The sequence below is a fragment of the Cebidichthys violaceus genome, unplaced genomic scaffold (genome assembly GCF_023349555.1).
Source record: "Cebidichthys violaceus isolate CVI_PGR_0920_01 unplaced genomic scaffold, fCebVio1.0.p SCAF_20, whole genome shotgun sequence".
Taxonomy (NCBI): Eukaryota; Metazoa; Chordata; class Actinopteri; order Perciformes; family Stichaeidae; genus Cebidichthys; species Cebidichthys violaceus.
In genome coordinates, this window is record NW_027176373.1 from 10223458 (window position 1) to 10241953 (window position 18496).

An 18496-nucleotide genomic window follows, 5' to 3' on the forward strand; every position below is an offset into this window, starting at 1 on the left:
TTGGGTTGAGCTGCCACCTCTCCTAAATAATCTTCTTATATCCATCTGGTCTATGAATTGGATGATATACCGGTACAATACCGTTATGAGGGACACTATGACATTTAGATTTCACTAGCATTAACTGATTATAAACAACAACATTCTATAGGGACTGACACTATTGTTTCGAAATACTAGAGAGATATATTAATGCAAAGAATAGAGAGATGTCGATAGTTATTTCTTGTATTTCGAATTCACTCGTTCACACTCTTGCTCACTGGAGACAGTTTCTAACAAAATAGCTAGCTAGCTAGCTTAGCGTTAACATAGCCCACTACTATATTCCTTTTCATTTGCCTCAAGTAAACCTAAATGTAAGCAGGTAACAATCGTTAACAACTACAGATAGCCACATTCTGTAACTACCTGTACTTACAATTTCACGCTAAACTCCTTGGCTATAGTCCTGGCTGTAGTTGACGAGAGACGTTACTTGGCAGAGTGAGAAAGCCAGCGCAGCAGCCTTCCCAAGGTCCTAGTGCCCGGGGTTTATATCGTTAAGTATGATAATAGGCTATTGGATTGTAATTTGAAGGGGGAGAAAACATACAAACCAGAACGCACGCACATATGTAGCATGTTAGAGTTATAAATAACTTGTCCATGTGAGAAACAATAGTTTAATTTAATGACATCACCAAAATAAAAATAAAAATTAAAAAAAGTTTTTTTTTTTTTAAAGCCAATAATGCCAAATTATTTGGTGGGGCTGAAGGACATTTTAAGGGGGCTTCAGCCTAACGACACCCCTGCTTGTCACACCAAGATTGAGCTGTACAACATAACAAGAACACAATGTGTTGCAACACAGTGTAAGATGTGATGATTGATAATGACTGGCCTAGTGTGATGGATTCAGGTTTACATGTGTTACAATGTATCTGTCTGAGAAGATGCTCCTGGTTGATAATGCATTTATAAGGGAGCCATATCACACAGAGAGAAATGGGTTGCTGTGGTGAAATTGCTCACGTTGCGACGGGTCGTTTTAAATTGGTCTGATTAAGAGGCAGGTGCAATTGTCTAAAAATGGTTTGGATTTTCTCTCAGGGGTGATGTAAGCCATGTAGTGCCCGCTTGAACGCGAGTAACCCCGACTGTTTTACCGAAAATAACCCGGGCACTGCAGCATCAGCACCAGGCAGCTGCGCAGGTGCGGCCTTTAAAGAGACAGCGGGGCCTAAAAATCCTACATAAACCTTCCTCAGTGTTTACACAGACTGTCAACAGTAGTGCAGTGACGGCGATGGAGCCGAATTGATCATCTGTATCAGTATTATGTGGCAAGAGGCTAAATAGAAGAGTACTATCCACAGCGGAGCTTTATCCTAATTTCATTGGGTTATTCCCATATCTCTCATTTCCCAAGAGACAAGTGGCCTCAGAATAGGAAATGGAATACTTAAAAGGTTTAAATTGGCATCTGATGGGCTCATTTAATAAAGCAGACTGTGGCATCAACCTGATCTAAATTCATTTAATCAATTGTGAATTAATTATAACTTTTAGGTAGCCTTAAACCGCTGTAATATCTTTGAAATGTCTTTACAGGGACTTCAATTTTGTATATGACCATCTGTCCATGTATTTGCCTTTACAAAATATACATTTTCTCTCTTTCTCTTTTTTTTTTATTACATTTTTAATTTAATTAATTCTAAAACATGATGTCAGGATGAGGATTAGCGAGCGAGGATTACCACAAAACCAAAACTGTATTTCCCCCCCTCCATTAGCATCCTGTCAGCAACGCCCTGCATCCCAGACCGGCGTGCGTACCACACAGACGCACTAACCGGCAAGAGGATAACGTTGGCTGCTATATCGAGCTGCTGCTGCTGCTGAAGCATCTGCAGCACTGTTTGGCTGTTTTTGTTTCATTCCAGATGTCAGAGACAGAAAGGAGATTGTCATCAACGCCACTGATGAGGATGTGTGTGGGTATTTCGATGCCAGTTCGGATGGGATGGATTCACTGAAAGAAATAATCCCACCGAGGAAGAAAGAAAACATGACAGGCATTCTGTTCCCCTGACGATTCTTGGGGATGCAGTCATAGTTTGGGGCCGGACATGCTTTTAATCTGGGGAGTTGCTGTAGTGGATGCGGGATGGTGTGCGCCGCACCCCGAGATATATTGATAACGAGATCGCAGCTGTTAATGCCTCTCGACCGATACGGATTTTTCCTGGACTGTGGCGCACAGTGAGCATCTTGTTGTTGTTTTTGTTTTTTTAACCGGCTGGGACGGTTTGGGGACCTTCTGATGTAGAGGGATTGTGCTGTTTCGTCTGAAGGGATCAACTGAGCACTGTTGCTCTCACCCAGAGGAGAACCAGGGCTGAGCTGCTCACCTGGTCATTTCAACACACAATATTAAGTATGTGAAATGCCTGCCTGTGTGTGTGAGTGAGTGTTTGAGTGTGCACGTGCATGTGCATGTGCAATGCAACACACAGCAGCAGCCTTACTGCATATGTGTCCTCAGAATTATTTATGACTCATCTACCTTTAATTAAAAAGAAAAAGTCACCTCTCTCTACTGCTCTGTCATTTTACAGCTTAAATAGTGTCTGCTGTTTTCATTCTCATTAGTTTGTTGTTAACAGGTGCTTTTTGAAGAGCTGGCAGCTCCCCTATCACTGACAAGTCACTGCAGAGCACAGAGTCGCCACACCACTGCAAAGCTATACATTTATTAAAGCATATTTCACTCCCTGGAGACTTTTACAATGCCGGTGTGTGCTCACATGTCCTTGCTTAGGGGCCGCACATGAGGGAACATAGAGGCCTTCAATCTGACTAAGAGGCCATTAAAGCCCGTTTGTGTTTTACTGAGCTTATATGCAGACTTGTAATGGAAATTCACTAATGGCAGGGTGATCAATAGAAGCCATGGTCAATTTCCTTCACCGGCGCTCTTCACATGGGGAGGTTTATCTGCACATATACAATAGGTCATGGATAGTAGTACTATGAGCAAGAGAGACTGCATGGCATGGCATGGCAGCAGTGGATGTACAGTGATTAAGTGTTCAAACTTGATACAAGTTTTGATTTTTTAAATTCTGCTTTTGAGTCTCTATTTTAGGTTTGCTTTGCTCCATGACTCTTTGCCTCTGATGAGGGTTTTATATTTGTTAGTATTTGTTACAATAACCTAGATTACATGAATGGTGTCACAAAATTATATTTTCACGAGGATAAGTGTGCCTGAATTAATCAGTAATCCATTTCTGACCCAAACAGACATCATGTGTGTCTGCATGTCCCCATGACTTCTTTATTTGCTCAAAGATGTTCAAAGCAGTCCTAAAGTGTTTGGGTAGATTTGTATGCCAATGTCAGGAGTGCATGTACACAAAATAAGTAATTTTCAATTGTTTTATAACTCTTTTTTTTGACAGCATCAGCTGTTTTTTTTATGTTAGCAGTGCACTTTTATAATTCATAAGACTATGAGACGCAATTTATTTACAATTAAACACACATCTCATTCGTTTTCCTGAGCATTCAAACGTGATCATCCTAAAACTGATAATTGCATGGCTCTTTAATTACAGGTACTCATCTAAAGTAGGGCACTTCATTTTTTTTCTCAAAACTCATTTGAATCATGCACATAATTCTTCAGTACTGGAGTATATTTTTTGTTAAATAACTTTTATTTTACCTGATGAATGAAATATTAATGGCAACTGAATGTCGTGCTGTTACACCCCCTGACATCCTCAGTATGCTGATATTGGTGAAACAAAATGGTTCAGTTTCAGATTATTGTCAAGCTAATGGATCAGCAGCTACTACATATCATAAAAGACACTTCAGACAGGCGGCCTCTAAAAGGAAATTTATGTGAATCAGCAGTATAAGTGTGCTGCAGAACTGAAACCAGATCCTGACTCCTCACATTTAGAATCTCATTTCCCTCAACCAGCCAGTTCATGAAATAAACTATAATCAGATAATACTAAGCACCTAGATTTAAGATGGCGTCTGCAATCATCCTAAAATCATTCCTACAACACACCTTTGTTTCCACACGTCATGCTGAGGCACCAGTTTTCTATGAATCAGTCAACCAACTAAACAAAGGGAACCAAAACCGATCAATGAATTGTTCATTTAAATCTGCATCTGATGCTCTTCTTGTGTAAAAATGTGAGGCTTCTTTGCTGAAGCGGGAGAGTGGAGTTGAGCTTGGAGACACTTGTAAAGACTGACATGTCTGTCCTCCTTTCCATCCTTCCAGCATGGCCGAGAGGACACTGGAGCAGGGCTCGGTCAGCATCCCCATGGAGGAGACCAAACTCCACGGAGGAGCGCCTCCGGAGGCGCCACTGCTCATCCACTTGAAGAAAGTGGAGAACCACATCACTGAGGCTCAGCGCTTCTCCCACCTCCCACGCCGCTCTACTGTGGACCTGGAGTTCAATGAGCTCTCGTACACCATCCGCGAGGGTCCCTGGTGGAGGAGAAGAGGTACTGCAAAGCTCAGTTCACATCGTAACCATGATGGATGAGCGAGCATGCACCACCCATGAAGATCAATATCTGGAGTGCAGAAATTCATAGGGAGGCATCTAAAAACCTGACATTTAAGACAAATATTATTATTTTTCTCAGTGTTATTCTGCCTCTCTTACTTTGCTCTATTTTTCTGACACATGTAGCCCAGCCCTGTCCTCACACACACACACAGACACACACACACACACACACACACTTGCAGACTTCCACCATGTTGTAGCAGGCAGTGTGCTTGTATAAGCTTTGCTGCAATCAGCAGAGTTAGACATAGTAAATAATTTACGCTCGCAGGTTGCCAAACTGCTTGCCTCTCTTTTCCCTGTGTTGTCTGACGATGGGCGGTGAGTCAGGCCCACGATTGATCTACTCATGAAATATGAACAGCATTTCAACTCACCACCTTTATTGATGATGAGCCTCCAACCTTTGGTCGTTTCTGCTTGTCAACTAAACCGCCCTCTGTAAATGTGTAGCTGCTCTTGTTACGTCCTGTATATTTAGCAGGGTGAGGACGGTGGACTTCAGAGGAATCCTTTATTCACATAGCATCCTTAGGAGAGGCCCTACATTATGCATTGCAGGTTGTCTTGTGTGTTATTTTCAGTCTTGTGTAATATTGATGTGCATTATGAAAGTCTGGCAGAGGAGTGTTTGTTGTTCCCCCTTGTGAAACCTGAATGTATGGAGAGTAGGAATGAGGAGGATCAGAAAGCGCTTGATGCCGATGTTTTTTGCTTTAGTGGTCTCGTCTAAATCAACCTGTAGTTTTTGCTGTTGTGTTGTCTCTTCAGGGCGCCTGCTTCAACTCATCAGGCTGTTGATGTGTGAACAGGAAGTGTCTTAGCTTTTACTAATCAAGATGTGCCTTTCACAGAGAGGCTCGCCTGCCATTTTACTCTCCTTCCTCCAATCTGATTGAACCTCCCTTCATATACTTGTACATCCAGCTCTTTATAACCCCTTTCTGCCTCACCAATTACCCCTGCCACTCATACAGTAATATAATCAGGGTGTTGCGCTTGCATTTGACATGAACTGTAGCTAATACTGAGGGGCTTGTTGGTGTTTGTGTCTCATTTGACAAGCTAAGCTCGGAGCTGATTCTCTGCAGTTCCTGTCTGCTGAATCAAAGCTGTGAAACAGGTATAATCACAAAGAGCTTGAGGCTGTTGTTCTGCTGTGGTCTTTGGTAGTCAGAGATTATTTCTCCTTAAAAAAAAATACATAATTTTATGTCATTTCTGCTTAACGACATGTAATTACAGTTGATAGAGGAAAGGGGATGGCGTGAACGAGGAGCCTTGAACCCATGATGTCATTTGTAATTCAAAGTGTTTTAGTCTTTGAGACAATGACACCATACTTATGAGTCACTCCTTAAAATGTCTGTGGCCAATAGGAAGAAATTATCGAGGGAGATATTGTTGCAGTGAATGTAGAATTGTTTATTTCATTGTAAAAGGGCTCAGGAAGGTTAGGTGATGTATGAACTGCCCACCGTCTGCATTAGTTATAGGTTCTTCTTGGCCATTTATCTCTGTTAGGTTGTTGTTGCTGGGACCTGCTTTCATGTTTTGGGTATTCTCCTCCTGTTGAGGAATTCTCCTAACTGGTGAAACTCTGGCCCAGTCACCGCATCGGAAGGACAGGAAAAGGGAGCGAGAGCAGGAAAATGTTTACATGCCTCTAGGTGATATCAGCTCTGCATTTTGCTGTGTACTGCAATTGAGTCTCTGCTCCTGCATTGCTGAATTGTTAGAGGAGGAAGAGGAGCGTGGTCATCTTTTCAGATAAAATCACATCTTCTACTCAACATGCTCTACGGGATGGTTGTAAAAATGTATGATTAGGTGTAATTAGATTTAAATATGAAGAAGCCTTGTATTTGGTTATTTATCCTGTTCTGTTATAGACCATATGGTCAGATAAAGTACAACAGAAGTCAAAGTAAGGCTCTACTTATTTGTCATGTGAAGAATAATAGCAGTTTACAGTCAGAGGATGATGTCAGGGGGTTGGACCATTAGAAAATGATCAAGGACATCAGACAAATCTTTTAGCTTGAACTGAGTTGATTTATACAGTTATAAGTAGTTCAAATAGCTTAACTTAAAAGAGAACTCCACTGACTTAACACATCGAAGTCTGTTTACAGGTCTTGTAAAGTAGCACATGTGAAAAAGTTGTACATAGCCTTTTGTGTCTCCAGAAGGAGCTGTGCAAAGCCTGAAAAATGTTGTGATGCCATTTGAGTCAGCTTCAGTTGTAGCTGAAGACTAGACAAGCTTCCGAGATCTCTGTAGCCGTTCGTCTCTGCTTGTGGTTATCAGCTCGAGGCTACAGTACATTAGCCGCAACTAGCATAACACCTGAATCTCCGACCAAACTGTTGCTACATGAGTTGCATCGTGGGTTGTGTAGGCACCAGGTTTTGACAAGGAAGAAGAAAAAAATCTAATTAAAAAAGATGATATTTAATTGTACTTCTGTAACATTCACCAATATGCATAATTGAAATGGTAACTAAATGGAGTACTCTTTTATAACATACATTCTAATCTACAGTATAATGTGCACATGACAGCATTTTATAAGAACAGGTTATTATTCTGTTGTGATGAAATGCCTTTTCTATGGGGCAACCACTGCCTGGCTGTGCTGTATATTTGTATATAGTCAATTAAACAAAGTGAATACAAAATATATGCTAATGTTAAAGGTACTCAAATTTGATCACAGAGCCTATTGAACATAATTTGTTTAGACAGTCCAGATTAGGATGATTGTAATGAAACAAACATTAATCAAGTGTGAGGGAAGGGAACTACTTTTCTTTAAAATCATACCGCTTTATGGAAATGTGATAATCCTGGTGTGAGAATTGAGTTGTCATTTGTATCAAGGGCTCATTTGAGGCATGTGATAACCCCACCTCAACCGTGACTCATAATAATTTATCTAACAATTACTTTGAAATTTCCTATGAGATCAGACTCGATGTACACTGTCACATGCTGTTAAATCGGTGTGTCTTTGACAGGAAGGTGACTGAGGTCAGCTATACTCTGTGGCTCTCATGAGACTTGTTGATCAGGATGTGTTCGCAGCCTCCGACGGATAAGGCCATTATTATGCACAGGGTTGGATCATCAGTATGCACCACATGCCAGAGCAGGGCTGCTTCGCTTACTGCAGGCTGCTCTGCTGTCTAAATGGAGGCTCTCTGATGTAATAACCCTGCGTGGGAGGAGGGGGCACTGCCATTAGGCCACTTTACTCATAGAGTGAGGGTTAAGGGGGCTGGCAGCTCTGCTGAGCCCCTTACACAGCTCGAGACAGGAAGAAGCATCCCTGCAGAAATGGGTGAGGCGAGGGGTGACGGCGAGACAGGATACTAACAGCGCTTTTTAACTTTCCATATCTAGAAGCTTTCAGATTGTCAGTTCTAAAACTGGTTTGCATCATGAATAAAAACCTGACCCATCTTCATTAGAAGGCCGCGCCATTTCAGCCATTGTTAAAACCACTGCAGGGAAGTAATGTCTGTGGTTTTTTTGTTGGCGCCACTGAGGAAGCCATGATCTTAAATCTTTCTGTACGTTGTTTCTTTAGTTGTTGTTTTTTACAGTGATGTCTTGCTGCACACCTGATGCACAGCTCTCCTAAAATAATGTGAAATCTTCTGGCACATCTTTGTCTGTCTAGCACTCCATTTCCAGCATTTCTAGTATTTTTTAAAATGTTGGCTTAGTGTAGCCTGCTAATCAGGATAATGTTTAAACAGACAGCGTGTATGATTGACTGCACTGCTAGCTCTGCCTGATGGTTCCTGGTGTTCAGTATTAGCAGTCAGTGACTTCCTCTGCTGGAGTGAAATTAGGCTCGCTGTCTGCATAATTATCTGTAGAAGTATTTTAAGAACTGAGTATCACGATGCAACACGGCACAGTAAATTCCATAATATATAAACCATAAAATATATCCTCAATAGTTAACTCGTAGTGTGTAAGATAGTGCAGCATTCAATAACATGTTTTAAGCTTACTTTTAACCATCTTTGTTGTCAGATAAGCTTAGATAGATTATTTAACTTTTAAATTATGTATGGCTCTGGTGTTGAATCTAGCTCTCAAAAACTCAAACTTTTATACACTTTATACGCTATTTTGTTTTTGTGCTTGTATATTTCCTTGTATTTGAGCTTTTATACTGGTCTTTTATCAGTTATTTGTCTTCTTTGTCTGTGATTGCTGGTGTATGTTCAAAATACACTTTTGAACATACACCATTGTTCAAAAGTACACCACATAAATATTTTGTAGATCTTGTAACAAATGTGAGTCTGGTAAATGGGCTAGAATAGTAAAAATAACAAATTAATTGAAGCTTATTGTTTCATTTCAATCTTTCATTACGTAGCATTAAAAGATACTAAATGTAAATGTCTGAGAATGATAGAAAAGAAAGATTTCAGACCAATTAGAGCACTATAAATAACAGATTTTCCCCCTGTCAGGTTACAAAGCCCTCCTCAAGTGTCTGTCTGGAAGATTCAAAAGCAAAGAGCTGATTGGCATAATGGGGCCTTCTGGAGCTGGGAAATCCACTCTGATGAATATTCTGGCAGGATACAGGTGAGATGTGGAAGATCATGCTTTTGACGTAGTTCACTGCTTAGAAAATGTTTGTAATATAATTACGTTTTCTGTTTGGAAACAGGGAGACGGGCATGAAGGGCCAGATCCTGGTGAATGGTCGACCGAGGGACTTGAGGACCTTCAGGAAGATGTCCTGCTACATCATGCAGGATGACATGCTGCTGCCACACCTCACTGCGAGGGAGGCCATGATGGTGAGGTCATCTAAAGATAAAAAATAACGGCTAAATACCTCATTAAATCCTAATGTTCAATCAACTTCTGTTTGTTTTTCAGGTTTCTGCCAATCTGAAACTGAATGAGAGCATGCAGGTCAAAAAAGAGCTTGTAAGTCTGAATATATTGATTGCATTTCAATTTACAGAATTTTTTTTAGCAACAGGTGGGCAAGACAATATAAATTTGCCAAAGTAGTGCTAGAAGTCATTATGGGTGAGCCAGCCTGCTTTATGGTAATAAACATAACAAACATAATGATGTATCCTGTTTTTTAAGAATCTGATTCATGGAATTAGCCAAATACAATTATTTTCATTTGGTTACTTTATTGATGAATTAACAATTTGTCCATTAATATCACGTGACTTCCTATATATGGATAACTAAAAGTATTTATGTATCAACATGTACCATGATTCTGCGTATTTTATCCTTACTGGCACCCCTACGTTCTGTTATGTGCGTCAACGTGTTACCACATCTGCTTCTGTTTGTCTCAGGTGGATGAGATCCTGACTGCTCTGGGTCTTCAGGAGTGTGCTCAGACACGCACCAACTGTCTCTCTGGAGGCCAGTGTAAAAGACTGGCCATCGCCCTCGAGCTGGTCAACAATCCTCCTGTCATGTTCTTTGATGAGCCCACCAGGTAGGATATTGCCTGGCTGGTTTGAATGTGTGATATCTCAACATAAATACAGATTAAACAATGTCTCTATGGTTTTCTGTCTCATCTTGTCTCCCATTCTAGTGGTTTGGACAGTGCGTCCTGCTTCCAGGTGGTTTCTCTCATGAAGTCTTTGGCTCTGGGAGGACGGTCAATTATCTGCACCATTCACCAGCCCAGTGCCAAGCTCTTTGAGATGTTTGATAAGGTAACTTGAGTGCTTCTAGGGCTGGACACATTTAGCTTTCCATTAACTGCTGCTCAGACCAGGGTTCTACAGGTTAGCATGATTCATTTTATCCAGCTGACAAGCAGCGCAGCAGTCGATACACAGCCCTGTTGTTTTGTCAGTTGTTCATATATTATTCAGACAGTCCGTGTGTTGAAAACAATGTTGATTACGATGTACCTGTGTTCCTCCTCCAGCTGTACATCCTCAGTCAGGGTCAGTGCATATACAAGGGCACAGTCCCGTACCTCATCCCTTATCTGAAGAACCTGGGCCTCCACTGTCCAACGTATCACAATCCTGCTGACTTCAGTAAGTCAAGCAACTCCCTTTAGTACAAGCGTGTGTCTGTTTGTCAGTGTTTTTCTTCTTACCAGCTTGTCCTCTCTGTCCTCAGTCATTGAGGTGGCATCAGGGGAGTATGGGGATCTTAATCCAGTGCTGTTTGAGGCTGTCCAGGGTGGACTGTGTTCTGAGGAGGGCAAGAAGAACTCCAGAGATAAAAATGGCTCTTCCTCTCCCTCTCAGTGTCCCAGTGTGAGTGGTACCACCCCTCTCACCTAGCACCACACCTATGTTTTAGACTAACACACGTCATAGCCTCACATCGCGTAGTAATAAAAAATGCAAACCCTTTAACCACAGAACACTGAAAATGTCTTACTTTAGTAATGTCAAAGAATTGTCGGAAGACAGGAAATTGCTTCAGACTTCATCAGTTTCCTTTAGTGATTTCTGATGGATTAAAGTTTCTATATTTCAAATCTGCAAAGCCACAATGTGATAGAAATGCTCAATTCTGTCCTTATTAAACAAGATATAATAAAGTAGCGGTGGTAGCGTCTATTCTGACCAAAACTTAATTTTTTTAAGTTTTAAATAAAAAATCACAGCCAGTAAAGCAACCCCAAAATCAAACACACACTGAACTGTGTTGAATTCAAATCAAATACTCTGTAACCTATTCCTGTACACATTATCCAAACTGTTCCCCCTCTCCTCCACTCCATCGATCTTTCTCCTCAGCCTCTCTCAGCTTCCTCTCACTCGCTCTTTCTCAGCCCCATAAGTCACCTTTGATAAGAGCATCAGCTAAATACTAAAACTGTAAATGTAAACCACCAAGAGCTCTCTGATATACGATTACTCCTGTATGATGCAGTTTGGCCTTTCTACGCCTTAAAATATTTTATTAGTTTATTGATTTTTTCTGTTGCCCTTTCTATCTTGTGTTTTCTGTATAGTCATCAACAAGTAACCTTTACACTAATAACCAGAGATTGTGATGTTTTTCATTCTTATATACGGCCATTTCTTTGTTTTCTGACTAAAGCCTCCGAACTTTCATCTTCTTTGATAGCATGATTCAAGATATTGTTGCAACTAAAGTGACCTTCCACTCCCACTCAAAATATCTGCCATCATTCATTATGTGGAGCAGACACACTGTGCATTGTGTGTTTAGAGGTTTAATTCCTTTCAGGACATTTTTTTGTCTATACTGACATTAAAACATTGTTAAGAGAAAATTAATTACCTCTTCAGCATCAGAATAGGGACGATTTGAATACATTTTTAATCATGAACTTAAATAACATATTTATTACATGATGTAAAATACACTTGCAATTTAAAACAAAACAAAAAACATTAAATAAACAATAGACTATTTGTATTACTATTTTCACAATGTGACATAGTAAAGGGTATGATTCGTCTTTAAAAAGTTGTCTTGTATCTGTATACTGTATATTGTATATATAAATATGTTATATATAATTGTATATTATTTACATAATTAACTCCTTGTTTTCTTTCTCAACAGGACACAGGAACACTTGAGAAACATAGCTTTGCCACCAGCACATTCACACAGTTCTGCATCCTCTTCAAAAGAACTTTTGTAACAATATGCAGAGACATGGTAAAATGATTATTCTATGGTCTATATCTGCTCAAACTAGACATTCTGTAGCAAAGCCTATTATAATAAAAACAGGTTTAGTTAGAATCCTGATATCAATTAAAGGCTTTTGAGTTGTGTTGATGTTTATTTTGTGTTGTTAAGGTGCTGACCCACCTCAGGGTGATGTCCCATATTTGTATTGGAGTGCTGATTGGCCTGCTTTATCTCAACATTGGGAATGATGCCAGCAAGGTCTTCAACAACACTGGTTTCCTCTTTTTCTCCATGTTGTTCCTCATGTTTGCTGCCCTGATGCCCACCATCCTAACCTGTAAGATGCTGAGTCTCGGGAGAGATGGGAAACATTGATTTGCTGTTGTTTGTTTTTCTGGTTGAATAGGAATGTTTTTTTTAACACTGCTGTTGTTCCACAGTTCCTCTGGAGATGTCCGTGTTTATGAGGGAACATCTCAACTACTGGTACAGCCTGAAGGCCTATTATTTGGCCAAAACCATGGCTGATATACCATTCCAGGTAATATTCAAATGATCAAACACATAATGGTTTGGACATGGCTGCAGTATATTTCAAATTAGCGACACTACAAAATCTCTTCTACAGGTGCTTTGTCCAATCATGTACTGTAGTATAGTGTACTGGATGACTGATCAGCCTCCAGAGGCGGCTCGCTACCTGCTTTTCATGGCCTTGTCCACATCCACGGCCCTGGTGGCCCAATCTCTAGGTCTGCTTATAGGGGCTGCATCCACGTCTCTTCAGGTAAGCAAACCTGCACACTTTTAAGCCCCCCTCCTCTAGAATATGTGTTTTGATTTTTGTAACTTCCCTTTGGCGTTTGACATTCACTATGCAAGGAAACTTGAAACCTTCTGTGCACATACACTGACAATGAGCTTTTCAATGAAGTAGGAGCAATCATTGTATCCAGTGGTGTTGTTTAATGGCACCTTTGAGGGAATGAAAGTGAAGTAACAAGTAATGTAACACATTAATTTTACTGCAGAGTAATTCTGAAAGTAATGTAATGACTTTATAATGAGTAATGTGCTTAATGCAAATTGATTACAGTTTTGTGGAGTTAGAAAGAAGTGAGCAAACCTCTGTAGCCTGCTCCTCATCTCTGCTTGAGGGCAGTGGCTCGAATCTACATTTGCTGCCACTAGCATGAGTGGTCAGGCTGCATTGTGGGTAAAGTGGGCACCACAAAGAAGAATGAGTGGAATAAATAAGACAATATCTCTGATTCTGCTGCATTGACTTTGATCCTTTTCTTAAACTGTCCATCGTGAGTCCAACATTGTTCTAGAAGTGTAATGATACATCTGGGCAGTATTCCTCTAAGTATCTTCTGACAATGTATTTAATTGAGACAGTTTTTTATTTGAATGTTACTCATTTGCTCCACAGGTAGCAACCTTCGTGGGTCCAGTCACAGCCATACCTGTACTACTCTTCTCTGGCTTCTTTGTCAATTTTGACACCATTCCCAAATACCTACAGTGGAGCTCTTATGTTTCCTATGTCAGGTACTGTCAGTAGTTTATGTAGTTCAAATTTCTAAGAGAGTTCAGCCACTATTTTTAGACTTTTGCTAAAAAAAAATTCAGCTATCTGTCTTTTTTTTAATCTGAAATGATTTCTTTAAATGAGGCTGGGTTCACAAGTAAAAAATTGTTGTCTTTTAGGTACGGCTTTGAGGGGGTGATACTCTCTATCTATGGGATGAACCGGTCGGAGCTGGAGTGTCCGGGCGTGGTGTGTAAGTTCCAAAAGCCAGAGGAGGTCCTGCAACTGCTGGACGTGCAGGATGCAAAGCTCTACGTGGACTTCATTGCACTGGGGGTTTTCTTCCTGGTCCTTAGACTGGCTACTTACCTGGTTCTACGCTACAAAGTCAAGTCAGAGCGTTAAGACGTCCAGATGATGGATTTGGATGCCTGCACATTACCCGGCAGTGTGGGATAGTAAGCAAACATATAGTCTCTCTTTCTCTGTCTTTACTTTACAAACATGTACAAAAACAAACACAAGTCCAGCACATAAAATCATCAGAAAGCTGCGCTGCACTACCAAACTGCACAGTATAATATTCTCTTTTAAACGGTTTGTGATTCAAGAAAAAAGGAAGTGTTGTTCTGTCTCCCATTCTTACATGTCCTTCAGGTAATAGTATTTTCAGCCCAGCATTACCTTCCAAAAATATTGTGTATCTGCACTATACATAAACAGAATACCCAACTTAGTATCAGAAAGCATGTGTCTAACTGAGAAATTTTGATTTAGCCCCCGGGTTTATGGGGAACCATGGTGACCGTCATGGTGCAGGAGTGTCCAATAACGTGTAGCTTCTCAATTCAATACCTAAAAAGATAATCCAAGGTTATCTTTGGATCAGAATCCCGTTAATTGATTTGTCATTGGACAGCACCCATGAAGATACCACAGGAACACAATTTCAAGATGGATACGCTCTTATTTCCATCAGGAAAAGTGGAAACTTTCAGTGGCAGAAAGCTTTTGTGCGGCTTCTCACTCCCCTGTAGGATCATCTCATCAGGTATCCTTACCAAGACGCTGAACACGATGGCTTTTCTTTATGGAGTAGGACCTTAACAAACTGACTGCCTGTGGATGACTTTCCTTGCTTTCCATCTGCAGTGTGGATCATTTTTGCAGGACCTTCTGCCCTACCATTGAAGGTGGTAGAGCATTTAGACATGGATGAAATGTTTGTAAAAATGTCAAGTCTTATACAAAAGACCGGTGTGGATTGGCCCTGCGACCTGGCCTGTGATTCCTTTCTTGCTCCCAATATAACACGTTTGATTCCTCTGTAAGAGAGGAAGCATTCAGTGAACAGGGAGCAGATTGTGAAATCAAGCATGACTGCGGTTTCTAGCCTGATGCAGAGGGCTGTTGCACAGTGGGAATGGTGTTTCAGGTGAAGTGCAACAGCCTATTCTGTAGTTCCAAAAAGTCTAAACGCCGTCAATTTTTTGACACATTTCTTTGAACTGCTTGTTTCCACTGGTTGTATGACTCTTTAGCTGCCTCCTCCCTGAGCTACGAAAGGAAATAATGTTTTTTTCTCTCCTTCTCTTCTTATTCTGCTTTGCTGATGTCTGACAGATGTGTTGTTGTCCAAAACAATGCTAGATACTTGAAATGCTGGCTGGGCAGTTTTTGTGCCTCTGATCTAGAATGATTTGAGTTTCCTCTGCTTCATTATTTGCACATACACTTTATGTCAATGTACATGCCAGTTCACACACACACACACACACACACACACACACACACACACACACACACACACACACACACACACACACACACACACACACACACACACACACACACACACAGCTTCTTGTGCACACAGACATTCACACAAACACTCACAAGCAAACAATGCTTAGAAGAGTCCTCCTTGTTCCGGGGCAATGCAAATATTTTACAATAGACTTGCTATGAAATATTTCTTACTTAAACTATGCTACTTAGTAACCCTTATTATAAAGCATAAAATAATAAGTATATAATCAATGATTGTACAGTGAATATGTTATGCTGTAAACAAATGTACATTTGCACTTTTCAATGTTTGTTCTTTTTTATTTATTTGTATTTCATTTTATTTTTATATATCTATGTGATGCTTGAAAGTATAACTGGGAAAACAGCAACGGAATGTTGCATGTTCACATTAGGAATGAAATTTATGAAATATAAAATTTCAGAGTGAAGCGTAACGATTTTATTTCCCCATCCAAATGTATGTATCCTGCAATGTTTGAGGAGATGCAAATCCTCTGCTTTCAGCTGAACATTTATAGAATATCTGTAATCGAGTGCGTCACCGCTGTAGATAAAAAAAGATAGAATCGGGAGTGAGAAGTACCGTAGAAATGTGTGAAATGTGCTGGAAGGCAGACAACCAAATGTATCATTATGTAGCTAAAGAGATTGGCGGTCTCTTTAGGAACAAACTGGATCAGTGAAGCAGATCAGTGATCGTAGATCTGCTTCACTGTTCAGCAGGTGGAGTCCTGCTCAGGCAGAAAGCTGCAGGTGGAGGTTTGGATTTTGTCATTAATAGCAATAGTCAACATTGTGATGTTTAATTGTTATACCTCGCACTGCTGTGGCATCAGTCCGTTCATATGTTTTATATTAAGACCTTGATATGAGTCCTTTTGTTCCTACCAGTTTTATTATGTGCAATAACCATCCAAAGGTGTTAGGAAAATGTGACGCTGCAATCTGTCTCTTTTTCATCTTTTCATTTTAGTTGTGTTTTTGTTGCTTCTGTTCACTAACTAATTTGGTGGGTGTGTTGGATGAACACCTGGAGGATTTAATTTGGAGGGACAGAAGCAGAATAATAATAGAAAAATGTACTGTAGACGGGTGCTGGATAAGCTGAAGCTACCAGGCAGATATTTCCATTTTAATGTCAGATCCCGTCAATTGGTTCTCGAGTTAGTGGAGGACAATGTGTAGAGTGGGAGAAGTATTGAATAAAGTCAGTTTTACTGTCAACACAGCAGATATATGTTACCTTCCCTAAAATATATTAAAATCCATGAGTTAAAACCAGACCTGCAGGTATGACTTTGTATGGTTAAAAAAAAAAGAGAAAAGAAACAGCTCCAACTCCGGGACAAAGTGGGGATAATTGTCAGAGTTGAAGTCATTAACCAGTCTGGGAACGTCTCGTCCTGAAGTCTTAAGGCCTATGGTACAAAAAAAATAAAACGTTAATCTTGTGACCAAAGAAGGAGCTCTAAAAAGTCGCCCCAATGTGTGTAGTGATTCAAATCCAGATGGATTTTCTTGATTTCTTAAGATTTGTTTTGCAGTGTCCCTTCCAGGTCAGAGTGCTCATCACTGACAGATATGATTTGGCTCCACTGGCGATACTAAAATCACATATAAGCAGTGTTCTATAAGTGACTGTGTATGTTGACGAACGTATGGTCAAGTCAAAATGCTTCGCTCTCTTTGACATTTTAATTTATCATGTCACTATTCACTATTTCACCTGTTTGTCATAATAAGCCACCTGACTTCTGTGCACTCTATCATGCATGGTAAATAATAATATACAGGCTATCTCTACAGAGAGCTATGTTGGCTGATTGAAAATGAATAATAGAATGGAAGGCTGTTTAACACTGATTGTTTTTTTCTTTCATTTTTGTTTGTCTTAATTTGTTTTCATTTACAGTTTAATTTATGGTTTCTCAACTAATAAAAAATGCAAGTTCTGTATACTGAACGCTGTTCCAAGGATTATAATAAAGATCATTTATAACCTTTGCCCTCGCTCAGTGAGATGATTCGCTCAAACACTGACTGTTAGTTCACATGTATCTGTGACAATGTTTATTAAGTTAATATGTATATGGTTATTTGTTGTTGGCTTAATCAGATATCCCACACTTACAAGTCCATTAAGAGCGCTGAATACTTTATGTACCCTGTACACAAGGGGTTTGGGGCACCAATGCAGTCTGTGGACATTTTTAGCATAACCACTTTTTGTTTACTCTTCACATACTAGATGTGCCAGGAGACACTCGTTTTAGCATTAAAGTCACATTAGAGGCACGTTAACATGCTTGGTCAGTGTTTCATGTCATGAATTAATAAGAAAACATCTTGTTACTGAAAGCAAATACCTTTAACTTTGAACAACTTTGTAATGTAATGGGAAAAATGAGACAAATGTTAAGAGGATAAAATATTCTTTTAAAAATGGAAAGCTGGGTATAAATATCATCAACAACCATAAAGATCAGAATTACTTCCACAATAAAAAAATAGAAAAATACCCATTTTACAGCCCAAAGGCACCATTGTCCTGATGATTGCAAGCGCAGTAAACACAATGCAGCAGAATGAGCGCCTACGTAAATGTGCATAATGGCTTCATCCAATGTGGTGAAGCGGTTTACTCATAACATGTGCCAAAAGAAAAGGTATAGAGACTTTAACAAGATTTAAATACATTTTTCTCAATCACACTATTCTACACTCTCACATGTAAAAAGACACATAGCTAGATTGGGTCAGGTTAGAAAACTAGATTTTAGACTGCATTCATTGTTGCCTATGGAGTAGGTGAGGAAAATAAGTATGTTTCCATGGTTGTTATTCAGACTCAGATCCGTTATGGTCTAACTAATAACTAAATCTCAATTTGGCTGTATATTAGGCC

The 18496-nt window shown here is 39.9% G+C and overlaps 1 protein-coding gene across 2 annotated transcripts; it reads left to right on the forward strand.

Annotated features, from left to right (window-relative positions):
- Window positions 1-1844: 1844 nt before the first annotated feature.
- Window positions 1845-17561, forward strand: abcg4a (ATP-binding cassette, sub-family G (WHITE), member 4a). 2 transcript variants are annotated; one of them, XM_068716226.1, is made up of 15 exons: window positions 1845-2261; window positions 4298-4527; window positions 9092-9209; window positions 9295-9427; window positions 9510-9560; window positions 9953-10098; window positions 10201-10324; window positions 10543-10657; window positions 10743-10882; window positions 12171-12269; window positions 12414-12582; window positions 12686-12786; window positions 12874-13032; window positions 13681-13799; window positions 13959-17561. In XM_068716226.1, the coding sequence occupies exons 1-15, from the start codon at window positions 2149-2151 to the stop codon at window positions 14182-14184; spliced, it is 2043 nt and encodes a 680-aa protein (XP_068572327.1). In that variant the 5' UTR covers window positions 1845-2148; the 3' UTR covers window positions 14185-17561. The 2 variants fall into 2 exon arrangements, with proteins under 2 accessions (XP_068572327.1, XP_068572326.1); XM_068716225.1 differs by lacking the exon at window positions 1845-2261 and adding an exon at window positions 2292-2425.
- Window positions 17562-18496: the final 935 nt, after the last annotated feature.